The 21,755-nt window shown below is 36.5% G+C and overlaps 1 protein-coding gene across 7 annotated transcripts; it reads right to left on the bottom strand.

Annotated features, from left to right (window-relative positions):
• Positions 1 to 142: 142 nt before the first annotated feature.
• Positions 143 to 21,631, bottom strand: LOC131799253 (uncharacterized). 7 transcript variants are annotated; one of them, XM_059116995.2, is made up of 6 exons: positions 13,273 to 13,478; positions 12,128 to 12,303; positions 7,081 to 7,615; positions 3,640 to 3,871; positions 2,692 to 2,804; positions 143 to 2,356 (listed from the first exon to the last, which is right to left on the bottom strand). In XM_059116995.2, exons 3-6 carry the CDS (start codon positions 7,510 to 7,512, stop codon positions 1,541 to 1,543), a joined length of 1,593 nt encoding a protein of 530 aa, XP_058972978.2. In that variant the 5' UTR covers positions 7,513 to 7,615; positions 12,128 to 12,303; positions 13,273 to 13,478; the 3' UTR covers positions 143 to 1,540. The 7 variants fall into 7 exon arrangements, with proteins under 7 accessions (XP_058972978.2, XP_058972970.2, XP_058972963.2 ...); XM_059116987.2 differs by lacking the exons at positions 12,128 to 12,303; positions 13,273 to 13,478 and adding an exon at positions 21,494 to 21,631; XM_059116980.2 differs by lacking the exons at positions 12,128 to 12,303; positions 13,273 to 13,478 and adding an exon at positions 19,674 to 19,806.
• Positions 21,632 to 21,755: the final 124 nt, after the last annotated feature.

A 21,755-nucleotide genomic window follows, 5' to 3' on the forward strand; every position in this document is an offset into this window, starting at 1 on the left:
ACGCTCTGGACTCCAGGTCGAGAGATCTGGGTTCAAGACCAGGCTTGGTCATTGTGTTGAGTCTGAGCGAGACTGCATATTATTACAGTTCCCATCTCCACCCAGGAACACAGATGTTTACAATCGAACTGTCAGGATGGCTTGACGAAATACTGTAGCGGAGGTAACGTGGCGGTTGACCGGCATCCCATTTAGGAAAAGGCAAAGTTACCCTGGTCGCCCTATGCTACGGAAACCGTTATAAGCCTCAATAAATTGGGCCACAAGGCTCGAGTGAAGACCTTCCCTTTACCTACCAGAACTGACTTTGATTTTATTAGAATATATTTTATTTGAGACCTTAGGCAAAAGTGACAATTGAATTATTTAGTCATAAATTGCAGCGAGGATCCAAGACAAGTTAAGAAAAAGATTCCAAATATTTTGAAGTTCCTCCGTCAGGTAATAGTTTATGAAGTATGAAGTATGAAGTATGAAATACATCGGTTATGAAACTGTGTTTTCACCCTATGCTTAAAGTTTAAAAGAGTAATATTAATCTAACGCTGGATTCAAAGCAAGTGGAAGCGAATGGTGCTAAAAATTATTTCAGGCTCTATTACTCGTGCGGGTTGGTTAAAAGGCTTAGAACTATTGTGCTCCTTCTCTAATAAATATTAAAACAGTTCACAAATCACACGAACTATTGGACTCAACAGCCTCCTGAATCTCATCGGATTTTGATGGAATTTTCATGTCACGCCAGTTAGAGAGAAATCTGTGGTTTTGAGTGATCGATGTATATGTCTAAGGGCTCACTTTGAACTCGAAAACTAACCAGCAACCATGAATATTTTAAGCAACGAATTGTGATTTGCATTCACACCTAGTGTTTTTTTAAAAATTTTTTTTCATTCCAGGTGTTTTTTTCACTTTGTTTTGATTTATTTCAATTTGTTCAGTGTTTTTTTCTGTTTTTATTTTTCAATTTCTTTAAAACGTTACTGCTCTTTGATTTCTTTGATATTACCTATGATTTGGTAATTTAGTTAGCCACTAAACCACCGTCCATCCACTCATGTTAGTTACTAACCATTACGTTAAGTAGTGGAGTACGTTAGAAGCACTACGAGTTGCATAAATCTTCTCTGAAATTTCGCAACGCGCTGTTAAATATTTATTTGATTTCAACCTGGAGGTAAGTAGACGAAAACGACCACTTGGCTAGGTATTACAGTGTTGGGTTCGCTGGGTGGAATACTAGCGAAGGTTCTTCAGCTCTTGCAATTGATTTACTCCATGTACTTGCAATTGATTTACTCCATGATGTGATTTGAGTAATTGTTTGTTTCTGTGGTATACGTCATAGCTTTTGGCCATTTCTCGCCTCATGTTTGATCTTGGATTGGCGCACTTTTTGGTCTTAAAGTGCCTCTTTTCCGGGGGTAAACTGTGACAGTTAATTCTCTAGGTTTACTCATCTCTATGACGACTTTTCCACACGTCAATAAATATTTGTAGGGTCACACCACATGTATGTACAGCGGTTGTTTTATCTTACTCATGTAAGCAGCGTGCTCTTTCTGTTTCCAAACACGATTTCTTGGATAAAGATCGCCAACACTGACACCCACAAAATACCGATACTGGACACCTTTTCCCAAGAAAGGATCATTCCTCCGACAGAAAAACCCACCTCCTTGATAAGTCCTTGTAAGTACATAACATACGACTTGAAATTAAATTTGCTTTTCTTGCTTGATTTGTTCTGAACATTGCCACCGTTCATTGAGTTCATCGTGAAACCTGAATTCACGACGCAAGTCGAAGGCAGCCGTGACTCCGAAAAGGTGTCTTCCTCGCCTCCCGTCTCCATATCGATCAATCGCAACGGGTTTTGAACTTCAAGGAGATTTCGATAATTAACGTTTGGCGACTGATCATCGATTGTCAGAGAGGGTCTGGATTCGCTTACTTGAGATTCCCGCCTTTGGGCTGCAAGTGACATGCGTCTGTCCTGGCGAAGAATAAGTCTCTTGCGCTTAAGCGTTTTCAGTAAATTTGTGCTGGCTATCAAAACGCTGCGTGAGCGGTTTACTCTCAGTTTCTTCATAGCTTCTTGGTATTCTTCCATATCTTCCTCCTCAGACTCGCTTTCGTCCGATTCTGGGTGCTCACCCCAGGATCTCACGACAGATGCCACGTAGGCCTGGTAATTCTCTGTAGCCCACGCTGCTAAGATCAACGGTGCTACACTCCAGATCGAGGGTACTAGTGCAAACCACAAGTAGATGGCTCGGCGATTGAAGAAAAGAAAGTTGTAGCCGTTGATGACAAATGACAGAACGGTGGTCAGGACGAGATTACACAACATGAACTATAAAACAGAAAACAATAAGTAACGGATTAAATGTCTGATAAAAAAGCCGATTACCACGATAGAAGACATCGACGAACAGAGCTCTTGAATTTACCGTATTTTCGATTGTTTGCTGAATATTTTACACTTTCAGGAACACGAATAACGATGGGGCTTTGCTGCGCGCGCACTTAACGCGCTGCGAGCTCCGCTATTAAATTCAGTGCCACATGCTGCTAATATGCTGGCTGTAAGAAATAACCAAGGTAGTTTCTGTGGATCAGTAACAATAAAAAAAATCTCTGTTTTTAAGAGTTTGCAAATGCCATTTTGTTTGAATAATGCACCCTTACCAAACATGCATCTGATGATCTTCTAATAAACTGTGACCGATGTTCAAACAACTGCACTGCTTCACGGAAGGTTAGTCTGACATTCGGTTCACGAAACTCTCCCTCCACACCATCTGAAAACAAACATAACTATTTTTAATTCTCTTCCTTCTTCAAAGCAAAAAGAATTTCCTCGCTCACGTGTTAACGATGTCGTTGCTCTTGCTCACGAATGCCTCAGGTCAGTGACACACTTGGCGTTTTTTTTTACGCCGATCACGGGGATTGGCAAAAATCACCAGATGTTCCCGGTGCGATTGCATGGCATGTCAGATATCGGTGATTCGCGTCGGCGAATAAAATCGCTACGTGTGTAACCGGCTTAAGTCGAGCGAATTTCCTTCTCCCTTTTATTTCCCTAAGCCATGATGTAACTCATAGTGGTGACCGTCTCTCATAATTGTTCATAAACTCTTTAATGAAATGTTCTTACTTGGGATTTTTTGACCATGGATTAACATTCTGAACTGAAACTCACCCAAATGAAGTTTTTGTAAATGCAGCTCACCCCCGCCGGGTTTTAAATAGATTATAATGAATGGGGAATTAACGCTTTGCCATTCATTCGTCAACCTGACAGAGTGGGGCGAAATGCGAGTGACGTGTCAGCAGCTGATTGGTGAAACCAAACGCATGTGAAAAATTATCGTAAGTTTATATGTGTGTGGTCAACAACTTTTCTCAGGGCTGGAAACCCTTGTAAAACTGGAAATTTGGGCTGGAAATCCTTGTTAAATACCGCAGTTTTTGTAATAAACATCCTTCCCACACCTTTGAGTGAAAGTTGAAGGTGCTAGAAATACCTGAATCTTACAATAATTTAATAATAATAATTTATTACTTATATAGCGCAAAATACATGTGGATATGATCTAATACGCTATCGGAAAGCGTTTTTTTCACTCTTACCTCTGAATTCTTTCATGGAGGCTCCAGTGACATACATAGTGAACAGGATGATAACAAGGAACAATATATAGCCATACAGAACGTGAAGTAAACTAAGCACTCTTACAATGTTGAGCAGGACTGATAACCAGGGCTTTCCTATCTCAAGCTGTACGGCGTTGTCGATGAAATAACACACGTATTGACCACATGCCGCCAATATGCTGGCTACGGGCAATAACCACGGCAGTTTCTGGGGATTGGCAAACATTGAGTTACAAATCAAAGTAAATACTAGTTAAAGAGTAAACATCAGTTTGATATCGGTTGCCATTTCATGAATCTGAAAAGCTGCTTATTCATCTTATCTGTTTTGCAATAATTATTTTTTAAAAGATCCTAGACTGACTTGGGAATTGTTATCTTTGAAGACCATCAGCCCAGTTTTTGATCTCTGTTAAATGTTTCTTGTTTATTTCTATTCCACTGTTATCTTTCTTTAGCGGCGGAGGGGCTGAATTTTTTTGCAGTCTCTCTTAGCGAGCTAAACAACAGAAAAGGTACATTGTTTTTCAAATTGGTTCACTGTGCTGCTCATGAGAGTTTCCAAAGCCTTAATCCTACGGTTCCATTAACTGCGCAAAGAATTAGCGACTCTAGTTTGTAGCTGTTTAGTGCTAATGAGTCCATTTACTTTGACTTGATTAGTTTTCAACTGGTAATGATAATAGTTTAACACCCAAAGGGTAATATTTGGCGCTATTACTACTAAGTAAAACGCAGTAAAACGCTGCTCGGCTGTCACGTTTGCCATAAAATTCCTTTGATCCTGTCAGTAATTAACAGATTGGGGTGAATCAAATAATGATGCTTAATTAAATGGTTATGTTCAAGTTTTGTTATTCTTTTCGCTTTAGCCCTGAGAGGAATAGAACGGATTGAAATTTCATCTGATTCAAAACCGATGAAAGTTTAGCTAAATAAGTCTTCTGGTATCCTTATCTGAAATTCAATGTTTCATCCACATCTTCCAAAGAAAAATTGTTATCTTTTTTTACAGGATAAATCATTTTACAGCAAAAGACAATACCTGAACAAGTTGAAAGTTATGACGCAAGAAGTAGATACGAACCTAGAACTATCTTTAATTATTATTTGCAAACAAATGTGAAAGCATTACTCAGAAACGCCTAGGATATCGTTATTGTTTTTCGGATATAGAGTGAATGTGTTTTTAATTTCCGTAGAGGTGGGAATGGTAATAATTACAACTTTGAAAGCTATGCAATCCAAGGAGAATGATCTGTGCACACTTTGGCACAAAAAACCCATAACTATTATTCCTTGTCGTCATTTGCAAATGCACGGATTGTACCCAAAAACTAGTTTTCCCAAAAGACCTTCAGACAACGTTATAGTCTGTTTCCCTGATAAGTTGATGAGGTTTTATTTAAATAATAGATACAAGTGCTACTGAAGAGAACTGTTGATTACTAAAACGTTATCAAACCCGTTAGCATTTTCTCAATTGCAGCGAAAGATTTTTCTGGAGAAATATTAAATAAATGTTGAATAAAAAGTTCAGAGTGAAGGTGCATAACTGCTGTGTCCTTGGCATCGAGCAATAGAAATGCAAGTGATTTCTGGAAGGTTTTCTCATCTGGAAAGAATCTCCTCATTAAGATGGGTTGAAAATATTGAAAATCAGTTGAAAAAAAAATTTACCCCGAAATAAAAACTGAAGTGCAAGTTTCAAATTTTGTTTAAGAAGAGGGTCATATTTTCTACATGTTTAGAAATCTTGATAATAGAATCAAAGTTAAGAAAAAAGATTTAAAGAATAAAATGTAATCCCTACGTGGGTTTCTTGAAATTCTCAGTTGGGTTAGATTCGAGATAGCCATCAGTGGCCGTTTTAAGGAAATTATACAAACTTGCTGATTAAATATACAACATTATTGAAAAGATTCACGCTGACATGTTTCTAATACAATACATAACAATCTCTCTGAATTTATATGAGTGCTTTAAGTCGGTCCATGATTTATTTTCATTCTTTCTTAAAATTCAGCGGCTCATAGTGAAATTTTTGAGAATAAATATTTCTGATACCCTGGTAGACTTACTCAGAAAAAAAATCCCTTTTTTTTAATTTTTGTACCGGGCTTCAATATATCATTTTTCACGGTAATAACAACTCATTTCGTGCATTGGAGAAGTGCTTTGTTTTGGCGAAATACAGAGCGGGCAAATAGAGCTGCTCTGAAGAGGCAGTTATTTATTTAAAGTATTGAGAAGGGTTATTCAAATACTGCAAGCTGCTTCAGACGTTCAAAATCAAGATTGTGTAAATATTCTCTTTACTTCTTGATGCTCATAAATTTTGATGACGAGTGCACGCTTAGCAAAAACCGTTTGTTTGGAGATCGTATTTAGATGGCAAGATCCAATTTATGATTTTCTCTTTTTTGTAATGCTGTTTTGTCATCGGGCCAAATGATACACGATGTTTCAAGCGCAGACCTAGTGGAGTTTCAATTTACAAGATTTTGAAATGTTTATTTTTCATTGCACCGACTTTAGAGACACATGACGTTAATAAAAGCAATAGTGTTAGCATCTATTGTTGCGAGGGTTTTTGCAACTATGAATATTCAGCTAAAGAATTTAAATGTTTCACCTTGTTCCTGGGTTTACTCACCCAAAGTTTTTGATATTCTTCGCCACAAAACTCAATAAAGATATTCTCAATTGTGATATAATTTGACGGAAATATCGGGAATTCACTGACTTATCTTATTGTTATTGAAATGAGAGTTGTTTGAAGAGGACTTTTTGTGAAGAAAATAGATAATTCTCTATCTGACAGCTGCCTAGTACAATTTTATTGAGAACAAACTCCATAGTAGAATAGCTGATGGCGAGCGATGGCCATTGACAGATGAAATGATTCAGCCTCTTCAAAAGCTTTCAAAGGGTTTCAAAGCATTTCAGAGCTTTTTTTTTATAATAGAATTTATTACGAATAATACCAATCAATATCTTTAATAACCTACGTTTAGTAACAAGAACAAATCAAGTAAATTTATGACGGTCAAATATGTGGAAAGCAAAATGGCTAAGTTACGGAAAACGAGTTTTCATCTCGGCAAATATTACCATGCTTCCATTAAATTAAAAGGCAGGTTTTGGCGTTTGAATAGCGCGCTTCACGAAATTCCGTAAAAAAAAAAGAAAGCGCAGAGCAGGCTAAAAGCCTCTCACGAAAAAAATGTAAACTAGCCGATGACAGAGTCATTAAAAAGTCAAGTGGTGTCAGTCATTTTGCATTTCTAAATGTAATTTTTTTGAAACCGCACTTGAAGCGCGTCAGAGAAAAAAACATAACATTTGATGGGATGTTTAAGACATGGCTGAATAGAAAATAAATTAGTAAGTGTTGGAAAAATATAATTTACTTACTACCGCGATGCCACGCGCCTTTTCCAACGTCTCGGAAAAATTTCCATCCACGTTCAAAATCTCCAGTCCGTCTTCCAGCCATGGAAGTGTATCTCGGACTAAAAAGTATGTTCCCGAACTGAACGAAATGAAGAACAACCCTATTGCTGTAGCCCACGCCCAACCAAAAATATGAGCAGCTTCGTAAAAGTCAAGCGAAAAGTGGCAGACTAAATTCACGACCCAAAGTATCAGCCCCAACGTGCCGAGGATCGGATGATGTTTGCTCTTATGTCCGATAAAAGCTGTCAGAACGTGGATTGGCCGAAGTATTTTATCCACAATTTCGCGGTCGAGAATCACAGTTTGTTTCGTATTCCTGTTAGGGATGGCCATCTTCTTCAGCGTTCTAAAGTAACGAACTATTGCAGATAGCCTTGATTTTTCCGACATGATGCACGCGGGTTGTTTAAATCGCTTCTCTCGGATGTGAGCGAACCTTTCTGAAAAACTCTAATTGATGAAAGCTGTAGGAACTGAATTGGAGTCATTTGTCCTGCAAATAACAAACAAATGAAGATTCTTTTTGAATAAATTCATCTTTAACGACGCCTTTGCGTAGCTAAATGTGTTTTTAGCACGCGAAGTACAGCGCAGCACGTATTTCTTTTCTTGTTGTTTGTGCCGAGCGCTTCGTTTACGACTAGCTTTTAAAGCACTCAATAAAATCTCACTTTTACAGGTGTACAAACAGAACTTAACGAGCCAACTGTCTAAGACACTTTCTCTAGGGCACTTTAGCAGTGACTTACTATATCTAACTAAAGCGGTTGCCGTGGGCATTGTGAACTGATCGTAAATATGCATATAGCAACAAGACTCTAGTTTTGTTCAGTTACACGATAATCGAGTGAAATTGATCACACATCCCGTGTCAGTAACATAATCTTTTCTATCATTTTACGAAGGAGGCCCTCGAGATACGAATGAAGCAATTAAATATTGTCAAACAACCACTGATCATTGCCATTTAAAAATTGCGCGCTTTTCCTGTGCGACTGAAAATTTCAGATTCGTATTGTTGTTGTTTGACATAAGCGTTCAGTTCACATCAATCTAAGTTTAAAAATTTCGGGGTACGAAATTTCAAACAGAAAATTTCGGACAATTTTACCTTATCTTTTTTTTTCTCTTTCCGAAAGCGGTGATTTCTCTTTAATCAGATCTATATCATTTGCCTATGCATCTTAAGATAGGGACTGATATAAAGTATCATAATTTCGTACCTGCCTGCGTTTTTAACGATAATTTTTGTTAGAGGAAAACTCTAGTTCTAACCAATTCTTTCAAAAGTGAAATTCACGTCTTCATTCTCGGTACGATGAAGTGTCGTACGCTCGATTGCTTTGCAGCTGCCTTCCCTTCTTTGTTATAGTCTCATTTCATAGCATAATAAAAATAGAATTAAGCTACCGTAAATCAGTAAAAACCCCCGCCGACATTTTCTATAGAATCGACAAGAATCATTTTTCCGTCGCTAAATTCGCCCGCCAGGTGGAGAACCGGCGCCCACTATTGCTTCCTGAAATCTTACCATTACAAAATTACCGAAAACAAAAAATTAATAAAAATAAAAAAAAAAAAACAGAAAAAAAATGAGACACGTTTTAAGAAAGATTTTCTCGCCCATTTTACCTTAAAAACGTGCCCATTCTCGATTGATGATTCTCGTACATTTGAGTTGTTTGAGGTCAAAATATCAAACAAAATCAAACATCTTCAGTAGAACTTCGTCAAGGATCCATTCAACGGGCAAGCGAGCTATTGATGTCACCGGGCCATCTCAAATTTAATTGGTCAACGCAGGCTCTTCTTGTTAAGATCTTAAGTAATAGGTGCTTTTATTAAATTGATATACTCCACGTTCAGGCAACTTGTTCTTGTTTCAATTCATTATCTGTGATTTTTAGCACATTTTACGCCTAAATGCAAACTTCTAATGACTTCACTGACTCGTACCAGCTGCTATCTTTACGATGTCTTTGGCAAGGAGGTTTTTACCACCTCCGCAACAATACCTTAAATGAACATCTTTAAGTCTTATTGTATAAGTACCGTAGTTTGCATTCAAAGAGACAAGATGGAAGAATTTGTTTACTCTATTTCTGAGAAATTATACCTTACTTCTTTGTAAAATAGCGGAAAAGATTATTCTTTGAGAACGACAGCAAACATAGAAACTTGCAATACTCGACAGAACGCCAAAAAATATATGGACCCGTTTTGATTCAAATCGCTTTCTTATGCCTGCGGGTAGTGCTCGAGGTTTCAGTATTCAATAGCTAGTTCAGTTTTCAAACTACAATTGTGATGTTTTCGCGTTCAATAGGTTTTCAATTTTGCCGTCGTTCATCGGTTGCCTTGGTAGCGAAGGTCCCATGAAATAAGTACACGGCCGTTCAGCCGGAGTAAGTCAATGAGTTACACTGTTCAAAGAAGTCTTTTCAAATCTTTTGATATCCAAAACATAAATATCAGAGCTCAAAAAACTTACCATTGTATTTTATCTGATATGGATTGAAAAAAACTTCTCCCATTGAAAAACAACAACAACATCACAAAGAAAAGGTCTCGGTGATGGAAAGTAAAATTAGCATTAACAGCTATGCACGTTTTCCAACAAAAAAACATTTTCTAGAAGACGAATCATAATTCCTAATTTCGATGAATGTTTATCTTAATTATCGTTCAGACTGCTGCAGGTGAGAACGGAGATGTAATTGAACAAAAATATGACATAAACGAAAAGAACTGGACGGTAAAACAGTGTAAAGGCTGATTCCAAATGTACCAAAGGCGCTCGTTTTAAATTCGAATTGTTTACCAGAAACAATCAGTTCATAGCAACTTTTTAGTTTCTTGACCTATATGAAACTTCAAAAGCAAAATTGCTCTAAATTTATGTAAATTACTGAGGGGTGCACCTCGGAATTTGGCCGGCTGTTTGCTTTTGTTTTCCTTTTATTTTTCTGAGCGAAAATTTTATGTCTTAGCTCTGAGGATTTAAATTTTCATCAACAAACGATGAGAGTCAAAAAAGCCTTGACCCTGGCAGGTAAGATGCAATTTCAGCAGCATGAAGCCTGTAAAATAACCAGGGTTCGATAGGATGGGAGGAACTATGAGAGAATAAACAAGAACATTTTCATAACTTTAAATTTGTAGACGGGTATGCCACAAGAAGAAATTGAAAATGAATAGTGTAGAAATATCTTGGTTTTCTGCTTTACTGCGGTATTTCCAACGGAGTTAAATGATTTCTTTGACGATGTTGATGTTATGATTTACATTCCGGCCGCACTTTCGAGATAAATTTAACGACTTCAGTGTTTTGCTGCTTGCCGATGTATATTACGATTTCCTCTACGTAGAAGCATTGTATCCTGTTCAGCACCAGTGTGCACACGTTAGTCGGAGCGATAACAAAACTGCGGCTTGATTTTGCATACAGTCATGAGAGGCCATTATTTCTCTTCCTATATAATAATTCGTTGCCCATCGTTTCCCTTTGGTTTGATAGGGATAGTGAGGTGGGGGTAAACTGATTTGGTTTGGGTATTTCTACTCTAGAAATTATAGCTTTGCTTTTGGTGTAAATTTGCGATTTTTACCTCCGCTCTAGAATATTTTCTCCAGTTTTAAAAGTCTATTTGAAGAATTTCTTTTAAACCAGACTCTCAGAGTAAAAATTCTTTGTTTCATAAAGTGCATCAGTAGTTTTTTTCTTCTTTTTTATTTTTCCAATTGACGGGTCGTACGGTGCTTATTTTCGTATCATAGTTCAATGTTTTCAATCAGTACGTTTTTAAGGTGTTGAAAAGATTATGTTTAGTATTCGATTAAAGGTCAGAGTAATAAGAAAGATAAAAAAACTGCCAGGAGTGTTTGAAGAATGTAGTACGATGTTTTGTTAACCTGTAATTGAAGTCTTTTCAACGAAAGGAAACGAATGGAACTTAGAAGGTTCATTGACGCAAGCGTATGCTTGTCAATCAGGCTCTAAATTTAGAATTCGTCGTTAATAATTAATAAACGAATTCAAGAACGCATACGCAATGCTACAAGAAATTTTGTGTGGGCAGATTCTCTTCCATCAAGGTGTTTAACAAGGTTCAGCATAAAAAGATTTTTCCTTCGATTGCCTTGGATGTTGTTTACCTTTTTTAAGCGCAGGGCACTTTACTCACCAAGAATGTCGTGAGTTTGTACTTACGAAAGTTAACCGTTACAGCTGATTTAGAAACTTGAATTTCCAAGGAAAACGAAAAAAAATAAGTAATCACGTAAAGAAATCGAGCAAACAGACTGATTCAAACAGAAAACTGTCTGAATAGTGATTCAACTGCAGTAGAACCCTGCCAACTCGAACGCCGGAGGGAAACGTTTGAGGTTATTGCGGGGGCTCGAATTATCGGTGTTGGTGTTGAATTTCAGTTATTCTGTCAACAATTAATAAGGAATTACCATTTTTGCACGATCAACAGTCATTTTCGTACATTTAGTTTGTTTTATAAGAGCTTTTTGATGAGAATGTTTAGTATCAGGGTAAATTTGAGAATAAATTATCATAATTCTCGTGACTGAATTCTTCCACAAGTTGAAAATGATCATGCGTGATTACAGACATAAATCCACCATTAACTGGCAGTTTTTGCACTTCAGGGATGAAAAAGTTAGAACAAAAATATTGTGCAATCGAATCTGCATTTGAAGCCATTAGCTCAGGTTTAAATTCAGGTGCCGCTAGTGCAACATTAGCGCACTTCTCCAGGTTTGGAGTTGTGCACCAGAATTGGAAACTGAAGGGATGCTCACTTAAGGGAGGTGAAGAAATTTTGCTCTTCAAGTTTCTTCAAATCTCTTTTCGATATTACAATTTGAGCTGAGTTAAACACGTACTCAACTTTTTACGGGTAATATCTTGGTTATTCACTGAATAACAACGTCCATCACTCAGAATCACCGGGGTTAAAAGTTACCATCTTCATTTGCATTATCATGTTCTTACCTTGGATAAGCTGTACACAGAGTTAACAGTTCGTAACTCCCTGTTTTAACTATACAGTGATCTCTAGGATAAAATCGAATCTGTTTCTCTGCCGCCAACTCTCACTAAAACATTGTATAGATCTTGACGCAAATGACTACAGCTGGTAAAGATATGTCATAAAACTTTGTTGAAAGCTGATGGAAAAGAAAATTAATATAGAGTTATAGCATAAATTGCATGACTTAGTAATCGCTTTATCAAAGAACTTAGACAATCATCGATCTTTTGTTGAAAATTATAACCACAGCTGGTAAAGATATGTCATAAAACTTTGTTGAAAGCTGATGGAAAAGAAAATTAATATAGAGTTATAGCATAAATTGCATGACTTAGTAATCGCTTTATCAAAGAACTTAGACAATCATCGATCTTTTGTTGAAAATTATAACCATCCGTTTGTTAGATGTGCCTCCGTTAGATATTATTATCAAAGCGCGAGCATCTCTGGCGACATGCAACTGAACTTTCCACAACATCATAAAAATTCAATTCTAAATTTCTGATGAGTTCTAAGGGTTAAAGCTGTAAGCTGCTTTTCGATTTCATCTCATTATCTTGCAACCATCCGTTTGTTAAATGTACCTCCGTAAAAGAAAATTATCAAAGCGTTAGTCCCCTGCTGGCGACATGCGACTGAACTTTCCACAACATCCTAAAAATTCGATTCTGAATTTCTTATGAGTTATAAGAGTTATGTAAGCTGCTTTTCGATTTCATCTCATTATCTTGCAACCGTATTGAAATTCATACGTTTTTGGTTTTGTATAAGATGCAGAATTCTGTCTTTGCCGTTCTGCAAATTAAAGTAGCATTCGCTATGGGAGAAAAAAAAATTTCTTTTTAGTTTATTAATTTAAGAGTAAGCTTATTCTTTATCGTATATCAGTTTCGCTGAAATTTTATAATCCTGACAAAACCGATGTCTTCAGCATTATCAACATATTATCTTGGCATGACAGATGATAATTCGCTTTGCTAACGATAAAACTTTCCTACAAACATCAAATGATACATTTATTTTCCTTCTTTGGCAAAAAACTTTATCTTTTTTGATTTTTTATGTTTTTGTTCAGGGTAATAATACACAACAAGTATTTCCCTACCTCTGAAAATTAACAGTCCTCGCTCAATGAACTTTTGACAGGCATAGAGATTTTTCTTTGGGATTTCTGTCTCCAAAGTGACCGCTTAGCATTTGGTGTTAGTTTCACTATCTATACAGAGTTACCTCAACATTTATACAGAAGCCAAGGTATTTAACACTAAGGCGAGAGTTGAATACGATCTTCGCATGTGCTGCCTACGAGACGTGACCAAATAAACCATTAGTGTTTCAGGCTGTGTTTGTAAATTTTGTCTCGACCAACCAGGTGTGAGATCAAACTATACAAACCATCATACAGAACAGGTTGTGTATTCATAAAGCAAATGTTGAAGAGTAATTTTTGCAAAATTAATTTGTAATTACGCCTCGTGGTATTCTGTAGTTCAGGAACTATTTGCAAAAGTCAACGCACTGAAAAGATTGCGCTTTGATTTGGAAAGCTTGTTTATCCAGTTAAGCAAGCGGGATCAGGGCTAGTGATAGAAGCTAGTAAAAGAATTTGAATCATATTTTGTCATTGATCGTCCAAGGCGTCTGAGGAAAGTTACAAATAATACGTAATGGTAATAGGACTGAGTGGAGTCGAATTTAGTCGTCATACGAGCGATAACATCATACGGACGACCGCGAAGCGGGAGTCCGATTTGTTTATTATCTTCGGCTTCGGCTGATAACCTCTGCCAATACCTTGATTATTCTGGATATCAAAAATACCGCATCGAATGATTGTTTGAAAAATACAATTTCCGAGAATAAAAGACTAGCCAAGAAAGGGAAAATTTAGGAGTCTCTGCACTGTTTCTATGGTGATTGAAACTAAGGTTGTAATTGGTTGATTTTAACTACAACTTTGAATGTGATTGATTGATTTCAACGATAACTTTGAATGTGATTGGTCTATTGAACTGTCCGATATATACCAATAACAATCAAGGAAATGGTAATTTTTATGATTACAACTGTTATTCGGAAATATTGACAATGTATAATACTTTGAAACACGATGAGAGTGAACATTGTTGGTTTGACATCAGTTTCGCGTGATATAACACACGCGAAATATGAATCAGGCCGAGTGCGCAATAACTGGAAAAAAGTTATAGAAAACTCTGACACCTGCCAACATGATACTCTCCTCACTTTTTCATCTTCCCTTGAATACGATTCATTGCTGTAGACCATACACTAATAAAAGAAAATTTCCTTTTATTCACTTTATTGTTTTAGTATCTTCAGCCCCGAGATTATTTTCTTTCGAAATCATCCGTTACGAAAAATTTCAGGTTTCTCATCGGTTTAAAATGGAAAGTACTGTTTTCACAAATTAATGTGATTATCACATGGGCTAAATTTGTGAAAGATAATAGCGAATAATAAATACTTGGAATAATAATGGCTGGGGCTATCTATTTGTAATTACATTGGCGTAGGTGTGTAACTAATAAATCATTTAAAGGTTTTAATCATTTTCTCCCACCAACTTCCTCGAGTGACTCGATTTACTCACACTGTTCCTTCACACTGCTGGGTGTACATTTAATACAATCGATATATTCTCACGTTTAACCTTCACACGCTAATATCAGTGTGTGTATTCTCTTCCTCTGTACAATTCCTAGGGTGCTGACAAGGAGAATTATTTAACAATCAGGAGCTTTTTTTAGTTGGTGATCATTTCCATTATTCTCGTGACCCAGGAGAGGATTTCCTCTCTTGCGTGACCTTAATGCTCAATCCAGGGAGGCTCGTGATACTCGACTGAAGTGATGATAATATTAGTTTCAGCCCGTGAGTTAAGAAAAATATAGTACATACTTAGTCTAGCATCTCGCCAATACTACGATAATTGACGTGGTCAAATTAAAGACCAATAAGAGCTATTTGGACGAGGACCTTATTAACATACATGGTATAATGTATGTTAATAAGGTCTTTGAAACCACATCACAATAATTGATGTATTCCTGTCCGCTATACGGCTGGGAGAGAGAAAATGAAAATTGTATCGATCAAAGCCATATAAACTACACCACAAGAATAATTGGTAATTTTTTGCAGAGACTGTTTTATAATTTGAGTCCTCGGCATAATAGATCGGCATTAAATATTAACTGAATTTAACACTTATGGCGCTAAATTTTTTCAATTTGGTATTAAGTAAGAGTTGTTCTGACTTTATGTATGAAATACGTTACATCTAATACAGGAGTTTCATGCTAATTAAGTAGTTATGTGAAAGAAATAGAAAATGGAGGTCATATGAAAAAAACACTTAGCACAACCTGATCACATACGGCTGTAACCGCGAATGAAACACAGCAATAGTTTTGATTTCACATGATTAATGATACAAAGTTTGAGATATTTGTGGCATCTTTCGTTTCGGAATGAAGTTAATGAATAGATGTTGTTAAAAAGAATTAGTTTGCCTTTGGTTGACAGTTCAGTCAAAAACTTCGGCGCCTATGTGGTTGGTTCCTAAGGCGCCACCTCTTTCATATGATAATTTCCAGTTTGGCTAACTCAATTATGTCAAATAGGCTTAATTGGGTTGAGGAAAAAATTCATGATGATTTGAGTTATCATGGGTGTGCTAGTTCAGGCCTGTTTCACACTACATGCAAACTTGTCGATCAGAAGTAACCGACTAATCTAGACTGCAGGGATATCAGTTATTCAACACTCGAAAGAAATCGTTTAGTCTTGCTTGAATTACCGGTCGAAAAAGTCACTTTGTACTAACGGAAAGCGCCCTAGGTAATTTTACCCGTTAAAAAGCAGCTGTAAAAGCCATCTCAGTCTTTTCTACCATAGTCCAATTATTTTTTCTGAATTAACGAAGAATATTTGGCTTGTAAAATGATGATCTCTGACTAAAAATAAATGCCCATTCCATCTCCTGCCTCTCGTGGGGGATTGCTCTCGGCGAGGAGAGAAAAAAAATTGAGTGGCTGTAGACGCAATGATTTATGCGGAGACAGACTTTTGTTTATTTCAAATCAACTGTGGTCAGTTATTGTATGAAACAGAACAGTTTTTTGAAAGGCTAAATTAAAATGGATTGCAACCAGCTTACCAAACTGTTTATTACTCTCCTCGCCCGAAATTTAACCCATGCAAATCATTTTCGGGAAAATTTAAGCACGCGATCATTCAGTGAAGTGTCATTGAATGGAATATTTGTTTGGCAGACATAAGACTTTTTCAGGTCGGTAAACGGTATCATCTCTGGGGAATGGAAATTTCAGTGTTGAGAGAATAAGATCTTTTCGAGGTGCTTTTCAACAAGTTCCAAGTGAGATAAATTATTCATAAACACTAATAACAAACGATAAAATGCGATCATATTTGTTCGTTTTCACTCGTAAAACGAAGTAACCGTACGCACCATTTCCGCCACCATTTTACCAAGATGTAAAAAGTAGCAAATAATGACCTCCGCGAAAAATGACAGCCGAGCTTCCTAAATCGCAAAAGACGTGTCAAAAATCATAGTTTCTTGGCAAACTGCGAAAAGAAACTACTTTGACTCCAGAAAAACTTTTTCGAAAAGATAACGGAATCTTTTAAAAGCCATCCCCAAAATATACGCTATATTTATAGGAGTTTATCACAATTTTTCTTCTGTCATATTTCAGACGATGCAGTTTCATCCTCACAGGTTCAAAACGCGACTAGTCTCTTTTCAGTTTGCCGGCTATTTGTACCAAGGTACGCAAGTGAAATAAAAGCATTTGGATTTTTCTGAATTCGAATTGTATTTGCTCTCCTACAATTGGAATTTTCCTCAGCTAGTTATGTAGATAGCCGTACAAATTATTTATTTTTTTGTTTAATTTAACTGCATGTTTCCAACTGCGTTCGTTTAAGCCGAAAAGGTCCATGTTTGAATTAGCGTACGTAACAAAAGATGTTTACCTTCAAACTTCGCGTTAGCTGACATGTTGAAGCTCAGGTCACCTCACTCTTTCCTTTCTGTTATTTTTTTTTCGAATGATACGCGTTTTTTTGAGCCGTTTTTAATTTCCCACCGTCACGAACCCTTTTTCCAATTCAACATCTATTTTGATATTGCACTTTGAAGTGCAGACTTTGTTTAAAAAAAAACAACACTCAATATTTGGTCAAACCGCTAATGGATTTCGTATTCATGAAAAGAATATTAATAAAAATAAAACCTTATAGTCTGCCGTCGAGCAGCTGCTCAACTAGCTCTGACTGAGCAGGTTAGTGTTAGCAAAATTAAAAAGTAAATTGTTGAGGTATCTAAGATGGATTTATTTATAAAACTTCTATTGTTGATTTTTCAGTTATAACAACAACAGTATCCTTTCCACGAGTTCCTTCATTTGGTTAAAATTCTCTCTCGTTTTTTTCAAAGGGCGTTTTTTTTAAACATATTTAAACGTGACATTGAACTCGTATCGGAGACACAGTTTTTTCTCTACGACACTCCTAATGAAACACCAGGCCACTTCGGTTTCCAAATTGAATGGGTACTTTATATATGATCAGATTAAGGCATGAATTCAATATCTTGGGATAAAAACTTTCCTTTTTTAAAAACTGGCAATAAAAGCTTTTGAAAAGGGCTTGCAATTTCAAGTTATCATGTTTGTTATCCCATACAAAAAGGAAGCTCTGTCTGTTAGCCTAAAGCACTGTGTTTTCGAGGAAATTGTGTAGTTATCAATTTGAAAGACTATATAAAATTCAATGTTTTTTTCAATTTGGGATTAAACGACTATTTCGGCAAAGAAACGTCTTTCACAGTTTCCAGAAGTTTCTTAATAATTTTATTTCTTGTTCTTTCATTCTAACAAGCAGTGAAAAGGGTTACTGAAATCTCTTGTGAATTCAGAAAATATCGTATTTTTCCCAAAAAACATTTGACTAGATTGAAACTTTAGTTTCATACTCTTAACTTCTAAGAAGGTAAATTGGCAATCTTGCTATCGGCAAAGGCAAGAGTTTATAATCTCTTGGCAAATTTTTCTTTCGTTGTGAAGCGTGGGAGATGTTTATGACATTGGTCAAGAAGTGCTTTAGGCTCACTTTTCATTAGAAAGATTATTCATGTTTCTGAAGACAACTTGAAATAAATAAAAATCGAACAGAAAAGTAAAAATTTAGTGGCGAGCAAACATTCCGTATGCATATGAATTTGGGGAACTTCTCGGTAGATATTTTGAGTAAGCAATTTGGAGAGAACAAGGGCCTTCTGGAGATTTCTCTCAAAAGTTTTTGAGAGAATTTCTCTCACACGGCTAAAAACGAAAGCTTAAATCTAAACTCATAATATGGTCTTTCTCGTATCAATTCAAACTGTCCTATGTTATTTTATCAATTGAAGAGAAAAACATATGTTACACAGCTGAAAGCAAGCAAGTTCCTCAGAACTTTAACCAAGAAACATATTTGTCACTTTCCCTTGGCATACAAACATCTGCTCACCGGAAAATGCTATTTTTGGACTACGAAGTGACAAGATCCCGTCAATTCTTTTGAGTTTACTTTGTGGCAGCATTGCCGTAGTAGAACGAGGAAAACTCCATTACGTAGAGGAAAAAAGCGAAAAATTAAATAAACAACGCATGACAGTGAAGTGAAACTGCTTCCTCCCTCCTATTTTTCTTCCTTGAATTCACTCTTTAGATCGTCATGTGGTCTTATTCACTTATGAAAATACTGAAATATGTATTTTTCGTTCATTCCTCGTGCAATTCGGAATCAAGTTGTCAATGGGTTGAACAGCCACTAATCCGTTTCATTGCTCTTTTCAGAAAATTTGCCCGCTTATTATACAATGATCTTAAACTTCCCCGTATGACTTAAGATTTTACTAGAACGGTAGATGCTATTTCTCTTTGAATTTGTGATAGTAAATGCATTAACGCGACAAATAAGCCGCGACTAAAATTAATCCCTGAGAGAGGCATTCAGTAAACTATCACAGAGATAATTTGAAAGCTTCTTTGGTAGAACTGCTGTTTGTTATATGTTAGAACTCGAAGTAGGCAAACTCCTACATAAGACCAAGACTTGCCGTGTTTCAAAAAGTCAAAGGTACCCCAGTCAGGTGGAGCATCGCCAAAGAGAAACAATCAACGACTGTTTTACCTGTTTTGTATTTATGTTTAGCGGGAGTCCTGAACATGCATTGTTGGTCTGAGAAGATGAATGCTCCGAAATGAAATGAAATTTCATAATGGTATTATGTTAACTTGATACCGCTTTTAATCATAATTTGCACCTTTTGATTGTCTAAGTGGTAATTTTCTTGAGCCTGAAAACGCGACGAGGAAACACGGAAAACTGGATGTTATGAAGCTGCAAACGGAATGTTTCCTGTGTTTTAAGTTGATTTGCTAATCAGAACTGAAAACGCAATGCACTGACCTGTGTTTTTCATTATTTCTCTGAAAGCAAGGGCTTCATACACCTGAAATATCCGAGTGTAGTAAGTTAAACTTGTTCACTGACTTGCCCGCGAGGTATCAACACTGACAATTTCCAGACTTCTCGTGTGACCACTTTGTTTTTAATAAATACCGAATGTAAATAACCCACAAAAACCCGATATATGATCGATAAGAAAGGAACTCTTCTGCACGTGTTAAAAAAAAAACCTGTTTGATCAACTGTGAAGACAAAACAGTTTTCTAAGAGACTGCCGGGAATAGCTCATTTATTTTTCAGTGATACAAAGCTATTTAACCAGGAAAGATGTCAGTTTTCAAACAAACCATTTTTTAGAGAAAGATGTTTTTTTTTCGACTTGTCACGAGCGTGGAACAAAGAAAAAATTCTGAATGGCTTGCACAAACAACCTGCTAATACCACTTCGAAATGTTTTCCAAAACCGGTTTTATTTGTCAAAAGTTGTGCGGCAAGATGAGACCAGATGACTCATCAAAATCTCCCAAATATCATCCCCTTTGAGTGGTTAAGAAAACAAATAAAGATATTTCCTCTAAAGGAGGGAGAAAAGTAAAGTGCCGAAAGAAATTCAATCTGAGAAAGAAATTTTGATCGTTGAAATGGCTCCAGAGACCACAAAAAAATAGAAAAACAAAGATACAATTGCAGACCCTTATGTTATGAATATTAAATGCTGGATGAAAATATTTTCGGAGTAATTGACAAATATGAATGTGAATTTAATGCTATAGTACCAATATTAGATTTGTCATTGTGAATAATGCAAATATACGTGAAGAAAACGCACGCGCACGACAGCTAATTTATATTTTTGCTTTACGAGTTTTTCTTGATGACACAGTTTTCTTCACTGTTCACAATATTCTAACTCTTCGTTTATCCATGATGGCTAAAGTATGTTCCAGCTTGCTGCAGAGTTTTTGCTACCCATCAGCGCGAAATACTTGGTAAAAACAATGCTGTGAACTTACTAGGAATTAATCGCCCGATTGTGCAAAATGATAATAATTGATTTAAATCTCTGTTTTATTTAATTTTTTTATTCAGCTATCTCTAAACAAATATAAACAAATCGTCTACGGTTGACACTGGAGGCAAATGTAATTTGAAAGAATGTTATCCTCGCTAAATTCGTTACACTGAGTTGTTGTTTAGAGCCGATCAAGAACACTTTCTTAGCCTCTACTCTCCTCTACCGGTCATTTTAATTTCACAAAAATTCCACGAAACAACTTGCATGTGTTTGTCTCCGCCAGAGTGAGTTGGTCATCATAATGCAGGGAAAATCTCTACGATCCCTAACAAACGTTCACTCGCATTCATTGTTCTAATGCTGGATCTCCTAATTAAACATAAAGAACTTCTAAGTTTAAGCTTATATTAAGAGCAGAGACGGTTTTGATACAGGAACCGGAAGAAGAATGAAACTAATTCTGGCGCACCTGGACCCCAATGTATCGACAGTAAGGTCGTCGTTTTAGCATTTCAAACCGGATCGGAGCGGATCAAGAAGGTGTAGTCAGTACCATCAGAGAGATTTTAACTTCTGGCGGCCGCCTGCGTCTCAAAAACGTTTGTACTGAAGTTAACAATACTTCAAAGCATCGACAAGATTTCGTTTGTTTTCCTTAGCAGCAAGAACTCAGATGTGAAACACCGAAGAATGATTCAAGCGAAAATTGCCGAAATAATCGAGGGTTTCGTGGGGATCCGGAATTCAATAATTCGCTTCGAGTTAGAAATTGCATGTGATCACAGGAAATCAGCCCTGGACTCACCTCAAATCACTGTCCATTGTTATAGACCAAATGATATTTTTTTCAGCCGCGTTATTCAGAAATGGGTGAACCAAAATCCTCACCATAATTATGACAACTCTGTGAACAGCTAGTCCGGTTGAAATACATTGATTCTGCAAAAATAGTAACTACATGCAAAAAAAAACCTCTTGTCACAACCGTGGCACAAAAACACTACAGATGTTTAAACATCACATTTGAATTGAGTAAACTCGCTGGGTGATTTTCGATTATATATGTT

The sequence above is a fragment of the Pocillopora verrucosa genome, chromosome 3, assembly GCF_036669915.1.
Source record: "Pocillopora verrucosa isolate sample1 chromosome 3, ASM3666991v2, whole genome shotgun sequence".
In the NCBI taxonomy this organism is placed as follows: domain Eukaryota; kingdom Metazoa; phylum Cnidaria; class Anthozoa; order Scleractinia; family Pocilloporidae; genus Pocillopora; species Pocillopora verrucosa.